At 37.6% G+C, this 22,789-nt stretch overlaps 1 protein-coding gene across 1 annotated transcript in view; it reads left to right on the forward strand.

The window, feature by feature from the left end:
* The first annotated feature begins 8,369 nt into the window (after positions 1-8,369).
* LOC132306116 (AP-2 complex subunit alpha-1-like) overlaps positions 8,370-22,789 on the forward strand; it is a 44,059-nt gene continuing 29,639 nt past the window's right edge. Inside the window, exons 1-2 of the mRNA XM_059803357.1 lie at positions 8,370-8,813; positions 20,500-20,631. Coding sequence (XP_059659340.1) covers positions 8,682-8,813; positions 20,500-20,631 — 264 coding nt within the window. The 5' untranslated portion in view covers positions 8,370-8,681. The remainder of the gene's footprint in view (positions 8,814-20,499; positions 20,632-22,789) is intronic.

Here is a 22,789-nt window from a genome sequence, read left to right on the forward strand (position 1 = left end):
ACAAGATTATGGAGTAAAGAAAAGAAAAAAACACACTAACCAGTTTTGCTGTGTCCGCATCAAGTAGAGTACAATACTCACCATTCTTCTTGAATTTTTCCCACACTTCTTTAAGGCAACTGATGCATTCAGGTTTTTTCTTTAATTCTTTTACCTTGAATTCACTGATTAACTGCATGGCTCTACTACTAAAGTAGTACCTGTCCCCCTTCGATCCTTGCTTGTTATTTAACATATTCCCAATTTATTACCTGAAAAAATTACAGATTTTTTACATACATGCTAAAGTAATTCAATTAATATTTGTACACATATATATAAATAATGTACAAAGATAATTTAACTCACATCGTCGGACACCCAGTTATCAGCGAAGACACTTTGAATCTCATGGCGAGATACGATAGTACCGTACATGGAAAGAATTGGTTCACTGACACAATTAACAACAAAGCTTAAGAATTCAGTTTCATTTTGAACAAATATTGTGCTATATTTATGATCTAGAAATGTAAATATATTAAGCTAGTATTGGTCTCAAACATTTTTTGTACAATAAACAATACATTACACAGATATATATATATATATATATATATATATATATATATATATAGTTTATTCATATATGGTGTTCATGTTTTGTTGCATAAAAAATTAAGCATTCCACAAACACTGTCTAGGCAAGAAGTGGAGAGACTGTTTCACAAGAAGGAAGAGCTACAAAAGGAAGTGGAGAGACTACTTCACAAGAATGAAGAGCTTTTGTCAATGCTGTCTAGGCAAGAAGATACAAATAGTATTGAAAGGAAGGACAAGTAGTGGAGAATATTCAAAACTCTTTATCTGTTGTCTCAACAAGTTAACTAGGTGATAGAAAAGTGGTGGTTCAGATATCCACAGTCAAGCACAACAAGAGTCTGAATATTTAAAAATCTCTGTCTGTTCTCCTGTATGTACAATAAGTGACAATTAAAGGGCATTTTTGGAAGTTCATGAACAATCCTGCTTTTAATCTCTGAACTTAGCATGAAGAGTGCACTGATCCACTAAACTATAAAATGAACCTGTGAAGTTAATTTTCTGGTGTAAATCTGAGGCTGCTGAAGGTGAAATCAAGTTGTGCCTACCTCTGGTGTTAAAACAAGGTTCAAGCATGTGTGGTTGTGGTTTTTACATCTGCAGAAGGTGCTCTCTTGTACCAAAGTGAGCTAAAGTAAGATTCTACATCTCACACCATTACAGCTATTTTTCTGGTTTTGTCACTTAATCTGAGCTTATGTTGTTTGTATCTTGCTATGAGCTGCATTTATTCATCCTACCAAGTTTCTATTACTGATTAAAGGCTATTGAAATTCAAGATTTACCAGAAAAACTATTATCTTCGTGGTTGACCTATTAAACCTCACATTAGACAGGGTTTTAGGCCAGTTTACTGTGATTTGAACTGAGAAAACATTATACCTTGGTATGATTGATGAGATTTGTGTTTGACCATGTGTATTAACATGAAATATGACTAAGGGTGCCCAGTACAAGATAATGCACCTGTGAATTTACATTTCAGTCCCTAGTTGCAGAGTTTTTGCAGAAATTGGTTTGGAACACATTTTGGGGCTCAAATTTAATTCATAAACAAGTGTTCCACCTCTATGTTTTGTTTCAAAACATAAACCAAGTATAAGAGAATATTTTCTAGACCTAACACCTTGCAGCATACCTTTTCTAGCCTCGGTTGACAGGGATCACAGTAGCTACAAAACTGACCTGATCCTAGTTGTTTTGTTACTAATTTTGTGCTAAAGTGTGATTATCTTGCAGTTCTTATTGACAACATTATTAGTGCAAGTTTATTATAATAATTTGAAGGTGTGACAACCTATAGTTGCTCAAGGTTTAGGTGTTTTCAACTTGGTGTTGTGACACCTCATTGTAAATGGTAGTGAGGCTTTGTAGATCTTGTGTTCATGTGGTTTGTTTAACTGGCAATATATATCCTTCTCAGCTCAGTTTCTACTTAAGTCAAAAGAAGAAAAAAGTTATAACCAGACCAATTTGCCACCAACCATAACAAAGCTTCACAATTCAGTATCATACTCATGCAATCCATTTTGAATAAATATTTTCCTATATATATGATCCACAAATTTACATATATTAAGGCAATATGAGCTCAATTATAACTCAATGTACCTTTCATATATACTAAGCATTCAAATTAAATAACCAGCCTAATAAAAGTCGGTGCATTGGAAAACTTACAATTTATCTGCCTCAGCATTTGCCACATATGTCAACAACATGTTTTGCTCCGTAATCAGACTAACCATTTTGCCACCTTTGTATACATATGGACAGAAAAAATATTTCTTCACTTTCAATTTACTCTTCCCTTTCCTTTTTTTCCTTTTACATCACTGGTTCCCTCTTCAACATTTCTTAAATCAATAACCTCATTTAAATTATTTTTTTCCTCCCCAATTACCAACACCTCCTGCCTAAGACTAGAACGACCCTCATTTTTGTCCACCCTCCGCATCACTGCACTCATGGTTACTTCTTTCATTACTTTCCTCACTCTTATGCGATTCATTTTCACTATTATCTAAACCACTTCCCTTGCCCACTATTTCATCATCACCACTAAAATCTTCATCATCATTCATTTCACAATCCTCACCAACTCTGCTATCATCTTCACCTGCTTTCTCAACCGGTTCAACATCCCCATCCTTACCACCTCTGTTATCATCTTCACATTCCCCACCTACACTGCTGGCGTTGCCATTGTTGTCCCCAAACACTTTTCCTTTTTTTCCGAACTCCATGCTTCTTCAATGAAGTCAACAATTTTCCTAAACTCCTCTTCGAATTTCTTATATTATATTCAGCTAATGCAATGTCCATCTTCACTTTTTTAATGCAAACCTGCGTATATACAGTTCAATGACATCTGTAAAATTTAAAACAAATATTCTACATATAGAAAATGCATTTCACTAACTAAATGATTACCTCCACCTCTGAGTCAGAACATTCATAATCATTATATGCAAAGCTCAATGAATCAAACGGAGAAGGGGCCGAGCTATCTTTGGATGCACCATCATTCCCTCCGCCTCATCTACATGTCTTCGCCTTAAGAGGCACAAAACTATTCAAATTCAATATGAAAATACATAAGTTAGTCGTTACATTATTATATAACAAAATAAATTACCTGTTCATAACACACACTTCAATTACCTATCCACGACCAAAACCTCCGTTACCCAATTCCCATCTTACGCGAGACCGAAAAATTTATGTGGTCCAAAAATCGAGGGCTTTCATATCTCTCTCTGGGTAACCTCCATATTGTGTCTCACAGCGCATCATATAAAGCAGCTGTTTTTAATTACAACAAACAAAGTAAATAAAAAGGAAATCTGAAGAAAAGAAAAGCAAATGTTGAAAGTAATGATACCTGCAAAAACATCAAACAACCACCATATGACTTTTTCACCTTCCTATTTGTACGTGGTTTCATTGTTCTTAACAAACAATCGCAGACATAACCGCACCAGTTGTAAGTACTGATATCATTAACATCATCAACACTTTTCAACAAGCCCCAGTGGCATGTATTTCTGCCAATAGGACTTAGTAAAGTAGAGCAAGCAAAAAAGACAAATGCTTTCTTGAATTCATCACTTGCCTTTAACTTTAAAACCTGGTCAAACAACAATTCCTCATGGATTCCGCCAGTGTTGAAGTAACCACCTTCGTCTATCCACTCCGCATCGTAGAAGTGGACATTTATGGGAACATTTGGAACTCCAAATGGAATCCCAAGATTCGAGTGCGCATTGGCTGAATGTATTGATATAAAGCCTCCGTCCTCAAATCTTATGCAAGAATTATCAGGGTCATAATTCTTTAGTAAGTACATGCATAAGTCCCGAGACATATATGTACATTTTGGCTTCAATAAATTTCCGAATCCAATGTCCTCCATAGCTTTTCTCTTATCGTCATCAAGCTGTGCAATAGTTTGAACAAACTTGGAAACGGTGCATCTGTGCCACGCCCCTGGATGAGCAATTTTCTTGGCCTTTCTCTTCTGCTTCAAAGCCATACCATTAAAAAACAAACATCATGCATATAATATTTTCAGAGAATTTAACCATAAAATTAAATCAGTCCAACAAAATATAATTACATTCTCTTTAATTGGAGCTCTTTTTTCCAAAGCAAGCTTCTTATACTCTTCCATTAATCTTTTTTTTTTCCCCTTACCCACGGTTCTTTCTCATTAGATGACATTCCATTCCATGCCATTTTGCAAGCATTGTGCATTGAATTCATCAGAGCCTTCGATATCCTTCCAAGTTTGTTATTAGCTTTCCGATACTTGGCTATATAATCAGACTTATAATCATAATAAATATTTTATTATCAACTTTTTAGACGACTCAATAGTTATTAAATGAATGTATATTGCATCAACAAACTAACTTTCCTACCATGTCCAACAACAGATGATAATATGCAATACAAATTATCTATTAATTATGTTTTAGGCCTACCTATGTGTTCTTCAGCTCTTAAAGGAGATAATTGTAAAGATCTTGTTGATAAGGTTATTAAACAGATTTCTCATTGGAATACTAAGCTGTTGTCTCTTGCTGGTAAGTTAGAGTTGATTAAAACAATGGTGAATCCTGTCTTTCTTTACTGGTGTAACAGTTTTAATGTCCCTGTCGCTGTGACAAATCAAATTCAATAATTATGTAGACATTTTTTGTGGGGGAGTACTGCTCATGCTAATAAAATACATCTGCTGAAGTGGGATATTGTTACAAATACAAAAACTAAATGAGGTTTTGGCCTTAGGAAGCTGTCTGATCTTAAAAGAGTGTCTAGAATTGTGTTGGCTTGGGACTTTTTACTCAATAAGGATAGGTTATGGGTGTCTTGGTTTCGTCATAAATATTGTGCTAACTCAATTATCTGGAATGTGGTACCGACAAGTTCTAAGTCTGTTATTTGGAAGGCTATTGTGGAGGCTAAAGCAACTATGTTGACATTTGTTTCTTATCAAGTTGGAAGTGGCCAGGAAATTATATTGTTTCTTGACCCTTGGAGTGAGGGGTTAACAATTGCACAAAAATTTGATCATACGCTGCCTAGAAGGTTATGTTTACACAAGGATGTTTTAATGCAGAGTATTATACTGAATGGAGGCTAGAATTTTGCTCTGTTAGAAGATGATTTGCTTGTTCCTTTCAGGGCTTATCTTGACTCTATCAGTATTCAGTCTAAACCACATAAACTGATATAGATTACTAAAGTCCTCCATTGGAATATGGAATTGTTTGCAGCTGTTAACACAGTTTGGGAGCTTTTTCTCTGGTTTAATTCTCAGTATCAGAGTTCAATGGCTTTGAAAATTTTATTTGCAGCATCTTTGTGGGCTATTTGGAAGGAAACAAATGCTAGATTACATTTGGATGTTTGCACTCTTTCTAATTTAATGGCCACACACAAGTTTTTTCATGTTGTCATAGTACATAATGCTAGTTAACAAGATATTACTATATAAATTGTGGTTTTTTGTTACTGTCTTTTGTTTGTGCTTTGCTGAGGTGGACATTGTAGGAGACCCTATTTTTTGCTGCTGTTTTGTTACCATGAACTGATTACAAGGCTTTATAAGTAAAATTTGTGAGAATATTAGTAAAAAGTTGTGATGGTTTATTAATAAAGATGTTTACACTTGTTTTTGAAAAGTTATGCTTTTCAGTTGAAGTATGTTTTGATATATTTTGTATGACATGTTCGTATTAGTGGCGCCACATGTTGGAAAAATGTATGAATGTGTGGATATGTATTATATTACTTTATCTGTTAAAATCAGGTGAATATATTATGTTAAAGATGTGATGTTTTATTTATTAAACCGTTGACATTTCTGATGTTTTGTTATCATGAACTGATTACAAGGGTTTGCATTTTCTGTTTTTTGAGTTGTTATTTTTGGATTCATTGGTTTACTATTTTACTTTTCATTTGACAGCTTCATTTTTCATTTCATATTTCTAAAAAAATAACAATCACAAATTCTTTTAACATCAATGTATTATGAATTACATAGTACATCAACAAACCTTCCTAACATGTGTATGTGCAGCATACTTCTTATTGCAATAAATAAGATACACTTCATTTTTTATTTCATATTTCTATAAAAATAACAATCACAAATTATTTGAACATCAATGTATCATGAATTGCATACCATACTAACATGTGTATTTACAGTTATACAACTAAAATTAACACAATGTGAATTTCCAGTTCTACAAATACAATAAAAAACACTAATTTAATCAATCAATTTTTATACAAAACAATCAATTTTTGTAAAACCTAAATACTAAAATAAATGCAATTGTGGATATAAATTTAATTCAACAGCTTAAGGAATATTTACCTATACATCACGAAGACTGTGGTAGGCTGTTTCACCAATGTCTGCTCCCCACCTGCAATATCTTCTTTGTTCATTGTTTTAGATACCGATTTCTTTTCCAATTTATTCTTCGTTATAGTTTTTTTCCTCGCCATTGTATTTCCCCAAATGCTTAAAACCCTCGCAAAATCACAGTATAAAACCTCGCAAAAACACATGATTTCTTCTTTGACGAAATAAGATGCAATAACAACACCAACTGAACAACAACAACTGCTATTAAATAAATGAAAGGGAAGACGGACAAATGAAAATACGATACCGCCTTGAAGAGAAAACGATACGACCCAGAGGAGGGAGGGAGGATGAAGGAGGGAAGACAAGGTGAACCAAGAAGAAGATAACAGAAGCTAAGGAAGTAAAGTAAAAAATGAATGACCAAAGGGAAGCCGCCGGCGCACGGTTCGGACGGGAAACCAGAGGACGAGGAAGAAGAACAAAAGCTCGAAGAAGAAGAAGAATACGAAGAGAAGAGAAACCGTCAAAGTAAAAAGTATATTTAGGCCCACGTATAAATTTGGTATATTGTATTCGTATATGGTAAGTATGTATTTTGCCTGCAGTATTCGTACATGGTAAAAAAAGTAAGGTTAAAAACTTAAAGCTGACATGGCGCTTCGTCATCGTTGACAAGGCAATGACATGGCAAGATGGGTTGACGTGTCTTCATCCCAACCCTTGGATCTGCCATGGACACCCTCCAGTGAGAGGTGCCATTGAGAGGATTATAGCCCTTTTATCCCCGGTTAACATCCGTAATTCGACACACGAGCTTATAATTTATTTTCAGTTAGGGCCTGTTTGGTAACACTGTAATTTTTATTTTTGGCCAAGCTTTAATTTATGTGAAAATAACAACTTTTAAAAAGTTGTGTTGTTATTTATTTTAATACAAAAATAGTTTGGTAATGCACATCTGTTGAATATTTGAAAAGATAAAAGAGAATATATGTTTGGTATATTTTTTTTATTTTAAAATTGACTCTTTTATTTACTTTTTAAGTTGAAAAATAATAAAATAACTTTTTTATTTATTTTATTATTTGAGTATAATAAATTTTTTTTTTTAAATTTTATGTACTATAATTGAAAAAAAATGTATATACTATTAGAGTATAATTAAAAATTAATAAAATTAATTTTTTTTTAATTTTACTATTAGAGTATAATAATTTTTTTAAAAATTTTATTTACTATTTGAGTACAATTGAAAAATAAAATAATATTTTATATACTATTTGAGTATAATTGAAAATTAATAAAATAAATTTTTTAATTTTACTATTTGAGTATAAAAAAATAATTTTTAAAATTTTATTTACTATTTGGATATAATTGAAAAATAATAAAATAATATGTTATATATTATTCGAGTATAATTGAAAAATAATAAAATAATATGTTATATATTATTCGAGTATAATTGAAAAATAATAAAATTTTATTTTTAATTTTACTATTATAGTATAATAAAATATTTTTTAAATTCCATTTACTATTTGATTATAATTGAAATATAATAAAATAATATTTCTCTAATTGTGAAAAATAATAAATAACAGTATTTGGAAACCAAAACTGATTTGTGAAGGAAATGGCAATAAATTTTCAAAAGTTTTAAAATATGAAAAGTCAAAATAAAGTTACCAAATGGATTTTATTACCTTTTTTTTTAATTAAAAAAAACCAAAATTGAAAATGTTACTAAATAGGGGTTAGTGAATAATTTAAGAAGATTACTTCATGCTCCAAATATATATATATATATATATATATATATATATATTTTTTTTTTTTTCACCTTCATTTATATTTATTTGTACTCTTAATATATTGTCTTACTGTATTTACCGCGCGGCATACCCCGAGCGAGTGGAAGTCATGCTCTTCTGCACTGGCGGACGACTTTTCCAAACTTCCTTAGTCCACCTCCTGTACCCTCCATCTTCTCTCTGAAAACATTTTCTCTCTCTAGATCACATTCATTCTCTTTTCTTTCTTTCATTAGAGGGACATTTCTTCTGAAATTTGTTTCGATCTTCTTCAAGATCTCGCCGTTGTCTTCCCTTCAGTCCTCAAACGGAAGGTCAGGATCTAGAGAAAGAGAGGGAGAATCGAACGATTCGGACCAGCTGAGACGTTCTCTCTCGGCTGGATCTGATCGAAGATGGCGTTGTCTGGCATGAGAGGTCTCTCCGTCTTCATCAGCGACGTTCGAAATTCCCAGAACAAAGAACAGGAACGCCTTCGGGTTGATAAAGAGCTCGGCAACATCCGCACACGTTTCAAAAACGAAAAGGTTAGGTTTTCTCATATACACACATATATATAGTTCTAAATTTCTATACTGTTGTTTTGCTTAACATTCGTCACATAACGATTTTGATCTACCAGCTCATATCTGCTGCAGTTGAATATTAATGACAACTTCAAATAATCTTCATTTGAATATAAGACTCTTCAGCTCAATAGTGCGAAGCTCTGTAAATTAAATGTCGATAGTGTTTTCTGGGCATCGGCCAATGTTGGGTTTCCATTTTCGGTGTGTTTGCAGTTCATTTACATAGAAACTATAGCTGGAAGTAGGCAATGGGCGCAAATTTTGAATGGGAATTTTCAAAATTTAGTACATTTAGTTGCAGCAATATTTGGTTCTTTTTGGTGATAGAGCTAATTCAGCAAACACCTTGGATTGTGGATTAATTAATGGATAAGTTGAGAGTCATATTGGATTGATGTTTTAATTACTGGTTTAGAAGAAGAAATTTGATGTGCCAGGAAAAGCATATCAAAAAGTTATTTATTTATTTTTATTTTTATTTTTTATTATGGACATTTCATTATCTGGAATTTTGTAGCTCACTGGCAATGTTGTAAACGGTTCTTTTTCATTGCTTGCCTAAATGATTTTACCTTAGTGACCTAAGGTGTATTATGTATTTGCCTCCTAAGCTTGAAAGAATTTGAGCATAACCTCTGTTCTCCACTCAGTTTGGAGTAGGGACGAGTATATGAGGTAAATCATCAAACATTTTGAAAGCATGCAACAAGCTTGAAAGAAGAAGTAAGCTTGAAAGAAGAAGTAAGGTACAATGATCGTCCAACACTAAAATAAAATCATGAAGGAACGTCTGAAATTGATGAGGTGTAAAGAGATAATGTAGGGACTGAAGAACAATGTTTTTTTTTTTTCCTTTTCTTTTTACAAATAAAATTTCAATTAACAGCGGTCAAGAGGGGAGATAGAATTGCACAAAAACCAAAAATGGCCAACTCTACTCTCAAACTATCGATAAAATCTAACAAATTCCTCCACAAATTTACAACTCCACCCATGAACCTGAAAGAATAAAGAATTAAGATTGGAGTATTTTAGCACCCAACTAGGAGCTTCCTATTTATCTACTGCCAAACGCCCCACCAAAAAGCAAAGGGGAGCTGCCTTCTAAACATCTCAAGCTTAATTTCCCACTAAATCTATCCAAGCCTCAATTATGCTCTTTGTGGAATCCCATATGACCCAATGAACACCAAAAAATAGCCAAGAGCATATCCCATCGATCACAGCCACAGGCAATGCAAAAGAAGATGATTGTCTAACTCTGCATTTCTTTTGCACCATATAGCACCAGTTAACTATAATTTGCTGGCGCCTCCTTGATTATCTATTGTCAAGAACTTCCCAAAGCTACTTCCCATCCAAGAAAAACCACTTTTGGAGGGGCTTTGGTGTGCCAAACTACCTTCCAAGGATAAGAGTTTCCTCTAGTATCCAACAGCCACCGATAGAAAGAATGCACCTCAAATCTCCCATGAATGGAGCCACCCAAAACAACTCATCAAGCCCCTGTCGAACCACATTCAGGTGATTCAACACCACCATAAACTCATCAAGCCCCTCAAACTCCCAATCTTGAAAATGCCTCCCAAATTGTAGTATTGTACATCCCCAGTCATCTTCCTGCGGAAGGCAGTGTAACGATCTAAAGATTCACTCAAGGTGACCTTTTTTTGGATGGACAGTGGTTCTAGGGAGGATTTTGACAATTGGCAATTTGAGAAGGAGGCATCATCAATTGATGTTGTATGTGTTAGAAGGATGAAGAGTCTGTTAGTCTCTTGCATGGTCTAGTTGCTCGAGACAGTTGGGCTATGCTTTTTGCTCTTTTTTTTGTCCATTGGGTTATGCTAGAGTCCCCACAGAGCATGCTAGAGGCTTGGAGAGGGTGTGTATTGAGAAGGCAAGCCCGTGATGCTTGGAGGGTGGTGCCCTTTGTTTATGGTGGGGGTTGTGGCGTGAATGGAATAGACACTCTTTTGATGGTGTTGAGGTTTGGGTGCTCAAGTTTTCTATTCTTTATACTCTATTCTTTTGGGTTGAGGGAGGGAATTATAAATCAGTGAGTGAAATAGTTAATTTTGTAGATTCTTTGTCTGTGTAGCAGACCTTCTTGGTCTCGCACGCGCTCCCTATTGAGCGCTCGTTGATAATATCTTACTTATATATTAAAAAAAACTTCCCGCTACCAAGCCGATAACAGTAGGCAACCAAGACCTGCTTTTCCACAACAATCTGAAAAAGTCTCAAGAAAGCACACATTAACGGTCTATCCCCGAACCAAGCATCCACCCAAGATTAAAAATGCCTCCCACTCGTTACATTGAACCAAATATGTTTTGAAAATTCATCCCAATCCTTTTGGATAAACTTCCAAACACCAATCCTTAACGGTGACTTCACCTCCAAGAACACCCATAGCTTCTTTATATTTGCAGCAGACATTATTCATTGCTTAGTGGCAAGGGATGTTTGGTCTATGTTTTTGGTTGCGTTTGGTCTTCCATGGGTTTTCCCAAAATCCATGGTTGACTTTTTAGAGACTTGGAAAGGGTGTATAGTGGAAAGCCGAGTCAGAGATGCTTGGAGGGCCACTCCCCTTTGTATTTGGTGGGGTTTGTGTTGTAAAAGGAATAGGTTATCTTTTGAGGGAGAGGAGTCTCCCATTTGGGCTCTTAAATACAATATTCTTACTTCTTTATTCTTTTGGGTTAATGGGCGGGATTGTAGTTCTATGGATTGTCTTTTGGATTTTGTTGATAGCTTAAAGCTATAGGGGCATCCTGAATGGCTTTTGTTTTGTTGGTAGCACTCCCCTTTTGAGCGTGTTTTATGAAATTTTACTTGTCAAAAAAAAGAAAAAAAAAAAAAATAAAAATAAAATTTGCAAGACATTCCTCCTCATTTTTTTTGGAGTAAAGTTTCATTAATAAGTGCTCAAAAGGAGAGCGCGTCTAAGAACTACACAAAAAGCTCAAAAAGCCCATCAATAAGTCAAAATTATCCACAAAATCCATATAATCATCTATTGATTTACAAATTTTCTTCTTATCCCAAAAGAATATAGAATTAACATTGAATGCTTCAACGCGCAAATAAGAGATTCCACTCCATCAAATGATCACCTATTTTGCTCCCGAGAGTGGTAATTTAAGCATCTCGGGCATGCGAACCTACTATACACCCACGCCACGCCTTAAGCATGCTCTTCGTGGAATCTGAGGCAATCCAAAGCACGGTTTCCCTGACATTCACCAATCTCTTACAAAATGATCTTACCTCAAACATCCCATGACAAGTACCCACATAGCTCAACTCATCAGAGCCTTCCTCTCCCACTCTTTGAATTTACAACAAGGCCAAGAGATTGCCAACATCCGCCAACTCCTAATTCTGGAATTGCCTCTCAAAAAACACATCCGATGGAGATTAATGGCAGAAATCTTTAAAGGTGTATAAAAGGCGCCAAAAAGAGGATTCGAAGATTCGATAGGCTAGATAATGTGGGTCCACATGGAGTTTGAATAATTTGGAGATTTTGTCAACTTTTAATTACTTTAATTATGCTATTAAGTAAGTATTGATTACCTGAATTATGGGGTAATCCAAGGGTCAATTAATTGCCTCAATTATGGGGTAATCCTAGAGTCAAATATTGATTACCTCAATTATGGGGTGATTACTTTTATCATGTTAGAGTCAAATATTGATTGCCTTAATTAAGGGTAATATCAGGGTCATAAATAGCTATAAGAAGGGTATGATGTAAACTTTGTGAGGCAGTCAATGAATGAATAAAAATATCTTTGAGATTTCTTTGTGAGTGATCCACAAATTCTGAGGGTGTGAGGCCTTCTCTAGGTGTGCTACCTAAGCTCTGGTGGAGTGATTTCAATAAGTTTTTGTTTTCTATTAGTGTAATGCCAATAGGCTTTTTCTTATTTTCAAATCCTTTCTCTCTCTTGAACCATAATATGTTTCTCTGACCCTGTTGGTGTGATGCCAAGAGGCAGCTCTTATTCTATTCTCCTTGATTTTCTACATTTCTGCTATCACACCTCCAAATTTCAGCCCTAGTTGTTAGAACTCTCAGACTCTGAAATGTTTGAGTTCTTAGCTATTCAAGGATTCTCTTTTGTCCTACATCAACATCCCAAGTCACTCTATTGATATCAAGCTGATAATAGTTAGCATCTGAACCGTGCCTAACCATTGCAATCCTGAAGAGCCTCGGAAAAAGCAAACAAGGGACTCATCTCCACACCAAACACCCATCCAGAACCAAACCGTCCTCCGACACCAGATCCTGAATCTAATATGCTTTGAACACTCATTACACCCCTTCCGAATGAATTTCCAAACTCCCACCCCTATCGGCATGTTCCCCTCCATTGATTGTCCAACCACCCCACTCCTCTCCAATTCTGATGGAGAACTCTACACTATAAACTGGCTCTTTCCCTCCTAATATATTACAAGAACAAAAATTTTAAAAAATAAAATAAAATAAGAATCTGGCTACAATGCAAAGCAATTTAGGAAAACCCAGATTGGAGTATTGTAGCCCTAGTTTCTTTCTCACTATGAATTTCTTCTGCTTTGCAATACTGAAAAAGTAAAAATAATCATCTCATCAACGGTAATGACAACAGTGATCCACTAGGCACCAAAGGAAAATTTTCTTCATCAGAAGGTGTTCACAGAAACTTTGAGTTGGTAGCCTCTTTTTGGGGGTATTCAGTTTGATTTAATCTCTATAACGGATAGTGAGGGGTTGGAAAGCCCTTTTCAGAAGAGAGAGTTTTGAAGGTGCTGAAGAACAGTAACGGGGACAAAGCCTCGGGTCCTGATGGGTAAGGTTGTTAAAATCAGGATTTTACGTACGATCGTTTTGGGTTCCGTAGAATCGGAATCGAATCGTAAATTGTAAGATTCTACTAACTTGTAAAAAAAAATTCAAAATAATTTCTAAAATAGTAAGTGTGTAAAATTTATGAAGAATAAGGCTAAAACACTTCTAGTTATTCAACCAATAATTCTAGTTATGCAATTGCAATACCGACATAAACAGAACATTTATTTATTTATTTATTTGATAAATAAAATGTATTAGAAAGGGGAACACATCCCAAGAGATATACAAGGAACCAAACCAAAATAAAACCCTATGGACCCAAAGAACCCCAAAAGTCCACAATCCCATCTAAATGTATACAATATCTCCACATCACCCAACAAAAAAGAGAACTAATAATAGAAAATTTTAGCGCCCTAATGGAGGTTTCCTCCCCATCAAAAATCTTTTATTTCGCTCATTCCAAATGCTCCACCAAACACAAAGGGGGGTCACCCTCCAACAGACACGAGCATGGACCCCCACCCTCTGGTCCCTCTAAACGTCAATCAACTCCCTTGAAGACCGAGGCGTAACCTAATGGATGCCAAAAAGACCAAAAATAAGACTCCAACAATCATAAACCACAGACCAATGCAAAAGAAGGTGATTCACAGACTCTCCATCATTTTTACACTGCAACACTAGTTGACTGTGATATGTCTAGTCTTTCTCAAATTTTCCAGACTGAGAATCTTACCCCAAGCCACCACAGTCCAAACAAAAAAGGCCACCCTGAGAGGGGCCTTCGAACGCAAACCATTTTCCATGGAAAATTTGAACCATGAAAGCCGGCAAGGTGAAGGAAAAAAGAACGAACATCAAACCTCTCTCGAGGAGAAGGCATCCAAACCCAGGAATTAGACCCTCACCGTCTAAATTCTGTCTATACAAAAGATTCAACATGCCAAGGACATCATCAAGTTCCCAATCCTGAAAAGAACGTTGAAAACGTACATCCCACGTAAGCCTTCCACTATCAAGCCAATAACAGTCCGCTACCATAGCATGTCTATCCGCAACAAACCTAAAGAGTCTTGGAAACAAACAAGACAATGGGCAATCACCACACCAATAATCCTCCCAGAACCAAACATCCCTGCCCTCCTGAACTTTGCATCTAATATGCTTAGAAAACTCGTCCCATCCCTTTCGAATAAACTTCCACGCCAGCAGCAGATCTAATCGGCCTGAATCATTGGATCCCAAACATCCACCATCTTGGCCGAAGTACCCAAAGGCAAACCCAGATAAACAATCGGAAAGTAACTTGTCCCACATCCTAGAACCATAACAAGCGAAGTCATCTCCTGAACCTCCCTTACAGGGACAAGCACACTTTTACCCACGTTAACTTTCAACCCTGACCCTGCCTGAAAACAGACCAACACACTCCTTAAATATCTAAGTTGGGATACATTCGCATTACAAAAAAACCAAAGTATCATCCGCAAAAAGTAAATGAGAGATATCCATCTGCTGCCCTGAATCTGGGCCCATCCCCTGATAAAGCCCAACTCCGCTGTCCTCTCCTCATCAATCTGCTAAAGGCCTCCATAACAATAATAAATAGAAAGGGAGAAAGGGGATTCCCTTGTCTCAAACCTCGAGAGCTTCCAAAAAAGCTTGATGGGGACCCATTCACCAGTATAGAGAATCTAACAGAAGAAGTACAAGTCTCGATCCACTTCCTCCATCTCTCCCCAAACCATCCTCCCCAGAAGATATAACAAGAAATTCCAACTATGTGATCATATGCTTTCTCAATATCAAGCTTGCACAGACTCCTGGAACACTGCTCCTCAACCTAAAATCCACACATACGCTGGCAATGAGAGTGGAGTCCAGAATTTCCCGTCCAGAACCTCCCTCAATCTTAAGGCGAGAACGTTTGTAATAAGCGTATAAATGCAACCTAATAGACTTATTGGTCTAAAGTCCTTAACATCGGACACAACTCTTTTCTTAGGGATAAGAGCAATGAAAGAAGCATTCAACGACTTTTCGAACCTCCCATTAGAATGAAACTCATAAAAGGTACCCATCACCTCATGTCTCACCACCTCCCAACTGCAACTTCTGGTATGCAACGGACCAAATCTGTTCCCAGACATCAAATTTTTGCAGCACTCACCGTGACGGAATCTCTTAGTCAGCGACCTATCACCATGAAAAACATCACTCACCTTTACCCGGTTATCTTTCTCCACCCTAGACCATTGCTTAGCCACCGACTTCGTCGTTGAAGGAGCTTTGATTTTCGAAGAAGATGAAGCTGTGGATTGGGCCTGCTGAAAAGTTGGACTCCTTAGCAAACAGTGGGCTGGACTGCTTCCCCTTAATAGAAACAACAAGCCCCTTATTCGAACCCCAAACCACCACCCTATCCCCTCTTGACATACCCAATCTGGATGTGGGCTTAGAATGAGGTAGCCCAGTCGACGATCTTAACCCAATTGAGTTGGGCTTGGTCTGGTGCGGACCAGCTAAGGAGGAAGATCCCCAACAGGCTTGGGCTTGGATTTAACCTGATGAGGCCCAGCTGTATCACTTAGTCCATGATGCCCATAGTGTGGCCCAGATCCAGGCCCATCCTTATCAGAATTCAAATGTCCCACACGCTCACATGCAGAAGCACGTGCACCAACAGCTGTCTTGCACCAACAACGGGAGGCGCATGAAGACCAACCACGTGTATCACACCCAACTCTGCTCACCCAACTCTCCTTTGGCGCGTGTATCCCCCTACATCCCTGTCCTTGGGTTAGACCACCGTGAAAATCACCAATCTGCTCCTCTGGCGAAGCACCAAGACCGCCTTCAGGCCATCAAAACGCTCTAGTCTTCCTAAACAGAACATAAAATAACACAAAACAGAAATCCTCAAATTGTGTGGCTGCCTATTAATTTTGATAAGTGGTTAATGGAACAGCAAAATTTGTTTATAATTTTCAAGCACTGGGAGCATGACAATGGCAAGACAATTGAACAATAATGTGTAATAATTGTTTCACCAGTATTCATAACAATGGCGTGAACAAATTAATCCAAAAATAATGCAATAATAAAGCACAAAATGTTCAGTCATATTATTCTACTAAGTTTGCTCTAAATCAACGGTACAAAGTTCAAGGACTTCAACTTCAACAAATCATAAGTATATGTGTACTTAACTGTAATTACAAATCTTTAATACAATCATGTTGTCATACTTTTTCTTTCATGTCTTCTGATCACATCTATGCAATTACTGGGGAAAAAAAGTTGCATCAAAGCAAATAGGCACCTCATATCTCTCACATTCACTTTGCACAGAAGTTAGAATAAAAGCAGAAAAAAAAAAAAAAAAAAACCTTGAGTTTGTAATTTTGTTGCTCGTCAAAGGGAAAAGGCTGCTCGTCAGTGTCTCAGAGAGAGGATGCTGTCTGATTTCACGATTTAGGACCTTGAGTTTGTAACTTTGTTGCTCGTCAAAGGGAAGAGCCTACTCGTCAGAGAGAAGAGGCTGTCTAATTGCATGATTTAGGGCTTCTTTGTGCATTTTTTTTCCAGCTTTATATTTTACTGTATTCTCTGTGTTTGAGCCTAGAAATGGTTGGGCTTTCTTATTAAAAAGAGCCCAACCCTTGAATAAAGCTCAAACAAGGTGTACCAGCCCAAGAGAAGGCCCAAGCAAGGGGTTAGAAAAGAATCGGTAGAATCAGTAAGATTCTACGATTCCTTCGATTCTACAGCGATTTTGCTCCAGGAATGATTTTTGTGCAATTCCAATCATTTTGGGTACCTAGGATGACCTAGAATCGCGATTTTGATAACCATGCTGATGGTCTCTCTCTGAGATTCCTCCTCGAGTGCTGGGAGGCGGTTGGGTAGGAGGTGATGGACACTTTTCTTGCTTTTCATTCCTAGGAGCATTTCAAGAAGAGCATGAACACAACATTCATTGCCCTTATTCCTAAGATGGGGGGAGCGTCCGATGTGAATGACTTTACATCGATTAGTTTGGTGGGATGCATCTACAAATAATGGCTAAGGTCTTGGCTCTGAGATTGAGGGAGGTTTTGGATGGGATCGTTTTGGATTTTCATAACTCAGTTTGTTGGTGGTCGTCAGATTCTGGATTCAGTTTTTATAGCTTGTGAATGTGTGGACTACAGATTGAGTAGTGGGGTCCTAGGGGTCTTATGCAAGCCAGACATTGAGAAGGGGGGTATGATCATGTCAGTTGGAGCTTTCTTCTCTTTCTACTCGAGAGAATAGGTTTTGGGGAGAGATGGAGAAGATGGACTGAGTTATGCATTTCTAGTGCTAGGTTTTCGGTCCTTGTGAATGGTGCCTCGATGGGCTTTTTTGGCAGCTTGAGCGGGTTGAGGCAGGGGGACCTGCTTTCTCCCTTTCTTTTGATGGAGGCTCTCAGGAGAATGAAGACAAGGGCAGTGGGTTTGGGTTTTATGAGAGGTTTTAGGGTGGGCAGAGATGATGCCAGTCAGCTGGAGATTTCTCATTTGATGTTTGCTAATGACACGTTGGTTTTCTGAGATGCAAATGCGCCTTAGATGAGATTCTTGAGATGTGTTTTGATTTGGTTTCAAGTGGTCTCTGGTTTAAAGCTGAATGTGGGTAAGAGTGTGTTGGTGCCGGATGGGGAAGTACCTGAGATTTCCACTTTAGCTAATATTTTGGGTTCCAGTATTGGCTCTTTTTCCCATTTCTTATTTGGGCTTGCTTCTAGGGGCTCCATCTAGGGGAGTGGGAACTTGGGACCCTGTGGTTGAGAGATTTGAGAAGAGACTGACCGGATAGAAGAAGTTGTATCTTTTTAAAGGTGGGAGAGTAACTTTGATGAAAAGCACTCTCTCAAGTCTTCTTATTTATTTCCTTTCCATTTTCCAGATTCCCTCTTTTGTGGCTGAGAGAATTGTGAGGTTACAATGGAACTTTTTGTGGGGAGGTAAGGGGGAGGAGTTCAAGTTTCATCTGGTTAGATGGGAGTGCGTATGTACTTTGATCCGGAAGGGAGGTTTGGGTATCAAAAGATTGATGCCTTTTAATAGGGCTTTGATGGGAAGTTGCTTTTGGAGATTTAGGGTGATGAGAGGGGGCTGGTGCTCTTCAGGGGTGAGACTTCTGAGCGGAGTTGGGGCCTGGAAATTTATCCCCAGAGGAGAGAGAAGGGAGAGGGGGGGGGGGGGGGGGGATAAATTTTGTAAAATGTTAGGTTTCGAGTTAGGGATGGTAGGGGAATCTGCTTTTGGGAGGACATTTGGTGTGGTAACGGTCCTCTTGCGCTTACTTTCTCTACACTCTTCCGGATTGCCTCTGTGGTTGACTGCTTTCGTCTCGATAGTGGGAGAACGGTATGGGATGTTCACTTCTCGTGGATTTTCAGGACTGGAAGATTGAGGATGTTGTTGTTTTTTTTTTTTTTTGGAGCTTTTGTATCACTTGGAGATTGTGGGAGATGTTATGACCCTTGGGTGTGGCTTCCCTATTCCTAGGGGGTCGCTTTGATGTTAGGTCTCTTTATAGGTGTCTTTCAGATACCCCAACCCCCTCTTTTTCCGTGGAGGGCTATTTGGCGTTCAAAGGCTCCTCGCAAAGTGGCGTTTTTTGCTTGGATGTCCATCTTGGGGACGATCTTGACCCAAGGTTACCTTAGGAGGAGGAGACAGATTGTGGTCAATTGGTGCTATTTATGCAAGAATAATGAGAAAACGGTTGATCCCCTTCTTTTGCATTGCCAATGGCTGCTGGGTTTGTTTGGGTTTCAGTGGGTTATGCCCAAGTCTTCTAGAGTCTTGATTGAGGATTGGAGACGTTGTACAGTGGGGGCTCAAGTCTGTGATTTCTGGAGGGTTACGCCTTTAGGCGTTTGCTGGTGTATATGGCTTGAGAGAAACAAGAGATCTTTCGAAGGAAATGAGAATCCTATTGGGTCTTTTGAAGTTCTTCATTATTAGCACCCCTTTTTTGTTGGGTTTTAGGGAGAAATTGTAAATTCATAGAGGAGTTTCTAGATTTTTTGGGTTTGTTGAGGGTTTAGAGGCCTTATTTGGCCTTGTGTAGCTTTTGAGGGAGCGGTCCCCTTTTGAATGCTCTTAATACAAAATTTACGTAATTTTTTTTTTTTTTTTCCTAGTTGATACTCACACACCCCACCTCAAGGAATTTTTTTGCTCCCAAGAGGAGTCGAACCTTAGAACCAAAAAAAAAAAAATTTGATTAGTTTAGGCTGAAATTTAGTTCATAACAGTATTACATTTAAATTTCTGTTATAGGTGTTTAATTTGTCTATAAGATCTATTCACCACCCCTCTACGTCTAGATCAAGCTTTGCACATACTGTAATATCACTGCCCAGAGTTACTATCCTTAGTTTCTTGGATGAGCTGCCTTTGTACATCTACATCTCCTAAACAGTATATGAAAGTCTATCCAAGAATGTCTTGGATTTCAGAAATAAAAGGAATTCAACGTTAATTGCTTTTACTATGGAAAGGTTTCTCCCCATGCTGAGAATTAGTCTATATTATGCCCTTCAGCATGTAGATTTTTGCTTTTCTTGCTAATTTTTGAGTAATAGTTTTTCCAATTTTTATAATCATGTTGAATCTGTTAGCTGTCCATGTATGCATGCCTGCTCTTGTGGATTCTCACTCTTCGTCATACTAAACATATATAATGTCAATTTGGATTGTTGGATGGAGATTTGACAGCTGGTTATTGAATATTTTTTTCTTGTTTTTTTGACAGGGTTTGACACATTATGAAAAGAAAAAATATGTTTGGAAAATGCTTTACATTTATATGCTGGGTTACGATGTAGATTTTGGTCACATGGAAGCAGTTTCTTTAATATCCGCGCCAAAATATCCAGAAAAGCAGGTAATGTGTATGCATTCATTTCCCAAATTCCTGACCATGTGATACGCATTCTCATTTTATCACATGGATAATTGGTTTCTTCCATATATGCATTCATTTCTCAAATTCCTGATTATATGATATGCATTCTCATTTTATCACATGGATAATTGGTTTCTTCCGTAGAATTGTTACTGACATGTTATCAGCTTAATGACTTGAGCCATTGTGTATGAGGTTTATATCACAAGGGTGGTCACAATACCTCTTCTGATGCTGATCCATAGAGTTGATTTGTACTGAGATTCCTATCAAAAGATGAAGATTCTTGGAAATTTGTTGTTGCTCAAAACAGTTGCAAAACCTATATGTGCTGATTAATTATATAGACTATTAAGTCCATTATATATGAATCGGTTGAATTGCAATTTAAATGTATATATTTTTTTCCTAAATGATGAAAAAAATATATCAATAAAACAATATAGTTCAAGTACAATAGAGGGCATACCCTCACCAAACTCAGGGTCCTAAAGTAGGACACCATAAAAAGCAAGGACTAAGCCTTGCCGAACAATTCAAGTCCTAAGAAAAACAAATTAAGAGATGATGTCTTGGAGGCATTCCCCCAAAACATCCCAAACAATGCCCCTAACCGGAACAAGTGGATCCCTATGCATAGAATCATGACCCCTGCCGTTCCTCTCATTCCAAATGTAGTATAGAGTAGCTGTGAATAAAATTCTGTGCATTTTATTTCTAAAGCTCTTAGCAGCAAACTGTTTTTTTTTATAAGTAAAAAATCATTAAAAAAAGCGTTCAAAAGGGGAACGCGTCCCGTGTACAAAAGCAAAACAGGAACCTATGGACCCAATGAGTCCAAGAGATCAACAACATCATCATCAGAAGAACAGTGTCTCCCCTTCACCCAACTGAAAGTGGAGCGAATGATATGAAGTTTCAAAGTTGCCGTAGACGCCTCCATTCCTTCAAAACACCTGTTATTCCTCTCTTTCCGTATGCACCACTGTACGCAATGTGGAATGGTCCTCCAACAATCACGAGCATGACCCCCACATAACATCCCCTCCACGCTTCAATCATGACCCTTGTGGACCTGGGCATCACCCAAGAAATGCCGAACAATCCGAAGATAAGATTCCAACAATCGTGCACCACAGGGTAGTGTAAGAGTAGATGATCCGTAGACTCACCATCATTTTTGCATGGGCAGTACCGGTTGACAATAATAATGCCTCTCTTCCTCAGGTTATCCAATGTCAAGATCTTACCCCAAACGACATTCCAAACAAAGAATGCCACCCGATAGCAATCAACTACAAAGGCATGTCTATCATTAGCGATTCTAAAAAGTCTGGGAAAAGAGCAAGACAACGGCTGGTCTCTGCACCATAAATTCTCCCAAAACCGAACACATCTACCATCCCGAACTTTGAATCTGATATGAGAGGAGAAGACATCCCAGCCTTTCCGAATAAATTTCCACACGCCAATTCCTCCTGCGTCAGGGACTGGGCATGAAGACCACCCACCTCTCTCTTCCCCATAACCACATGCGACAATCCTCCTCCACGGGCAGTGTCGTTCCCTACCAAATCTCCACAACCACTTGCCTAGGAGAGCTCTATTAAAGGGGATCAACCTCCTAATGCCCAGGCCACCCAACTTAACGGGCTTGCAAATTTGCTCCCACTTGACGAGATGGTACTTGATCTCTTCGCCCCTTCCACCCCACAAGAAATCCCTTTGAATTTTTTCGATCCTTTCAGCAACAGAACACGGAATCTGGAACATAGATAGGAAATAAGTGGGAAGGTTTGAGAGAGTGTCTTAGCAGCATGCTGTTGAGACAATACAATGGCCAAATCCACAATGGAACTTGGTCTCTGCACATTCCACTTGAAGATATCATCAAGACCAGACCACACCTTCCAAGCATAGCTGCACTCACAAAATAGATGGTTCACACTTTCTATATGGTTGAAACACAACAAACTGAGGCAAGAGAGACACCTCTCTGCAGATTTGTAGTAACCAAGATAGAGTTCTGAACCAGAGCAGAGTGGACTGAACATCTAGGTCTACCAGCATTCCAGCACAACAAAGCCCATGGAACAACCGGTCTAATCACCCTACATGCCTCCCAGGCTTCTTAAAA

Source organism: Cornus florida, unplaced genomic scaffold (genome assembly GCF_030987335.1).
Source record: "Cornus florida cultivar Cherokee Brave unplaced genomic scaffold, ASM3098733v1 CherokeeBrave_3.0.0_Hap2_Chr05, whole genome shotgun sequence".
Classification (NCBI taxonomy): domain Eukaryota; kingdom Viridiplantae; phylum Streptophyta; class Magnoliopsida; order Cornales; family Cornaceae; genus Cornus; species Cornus florida.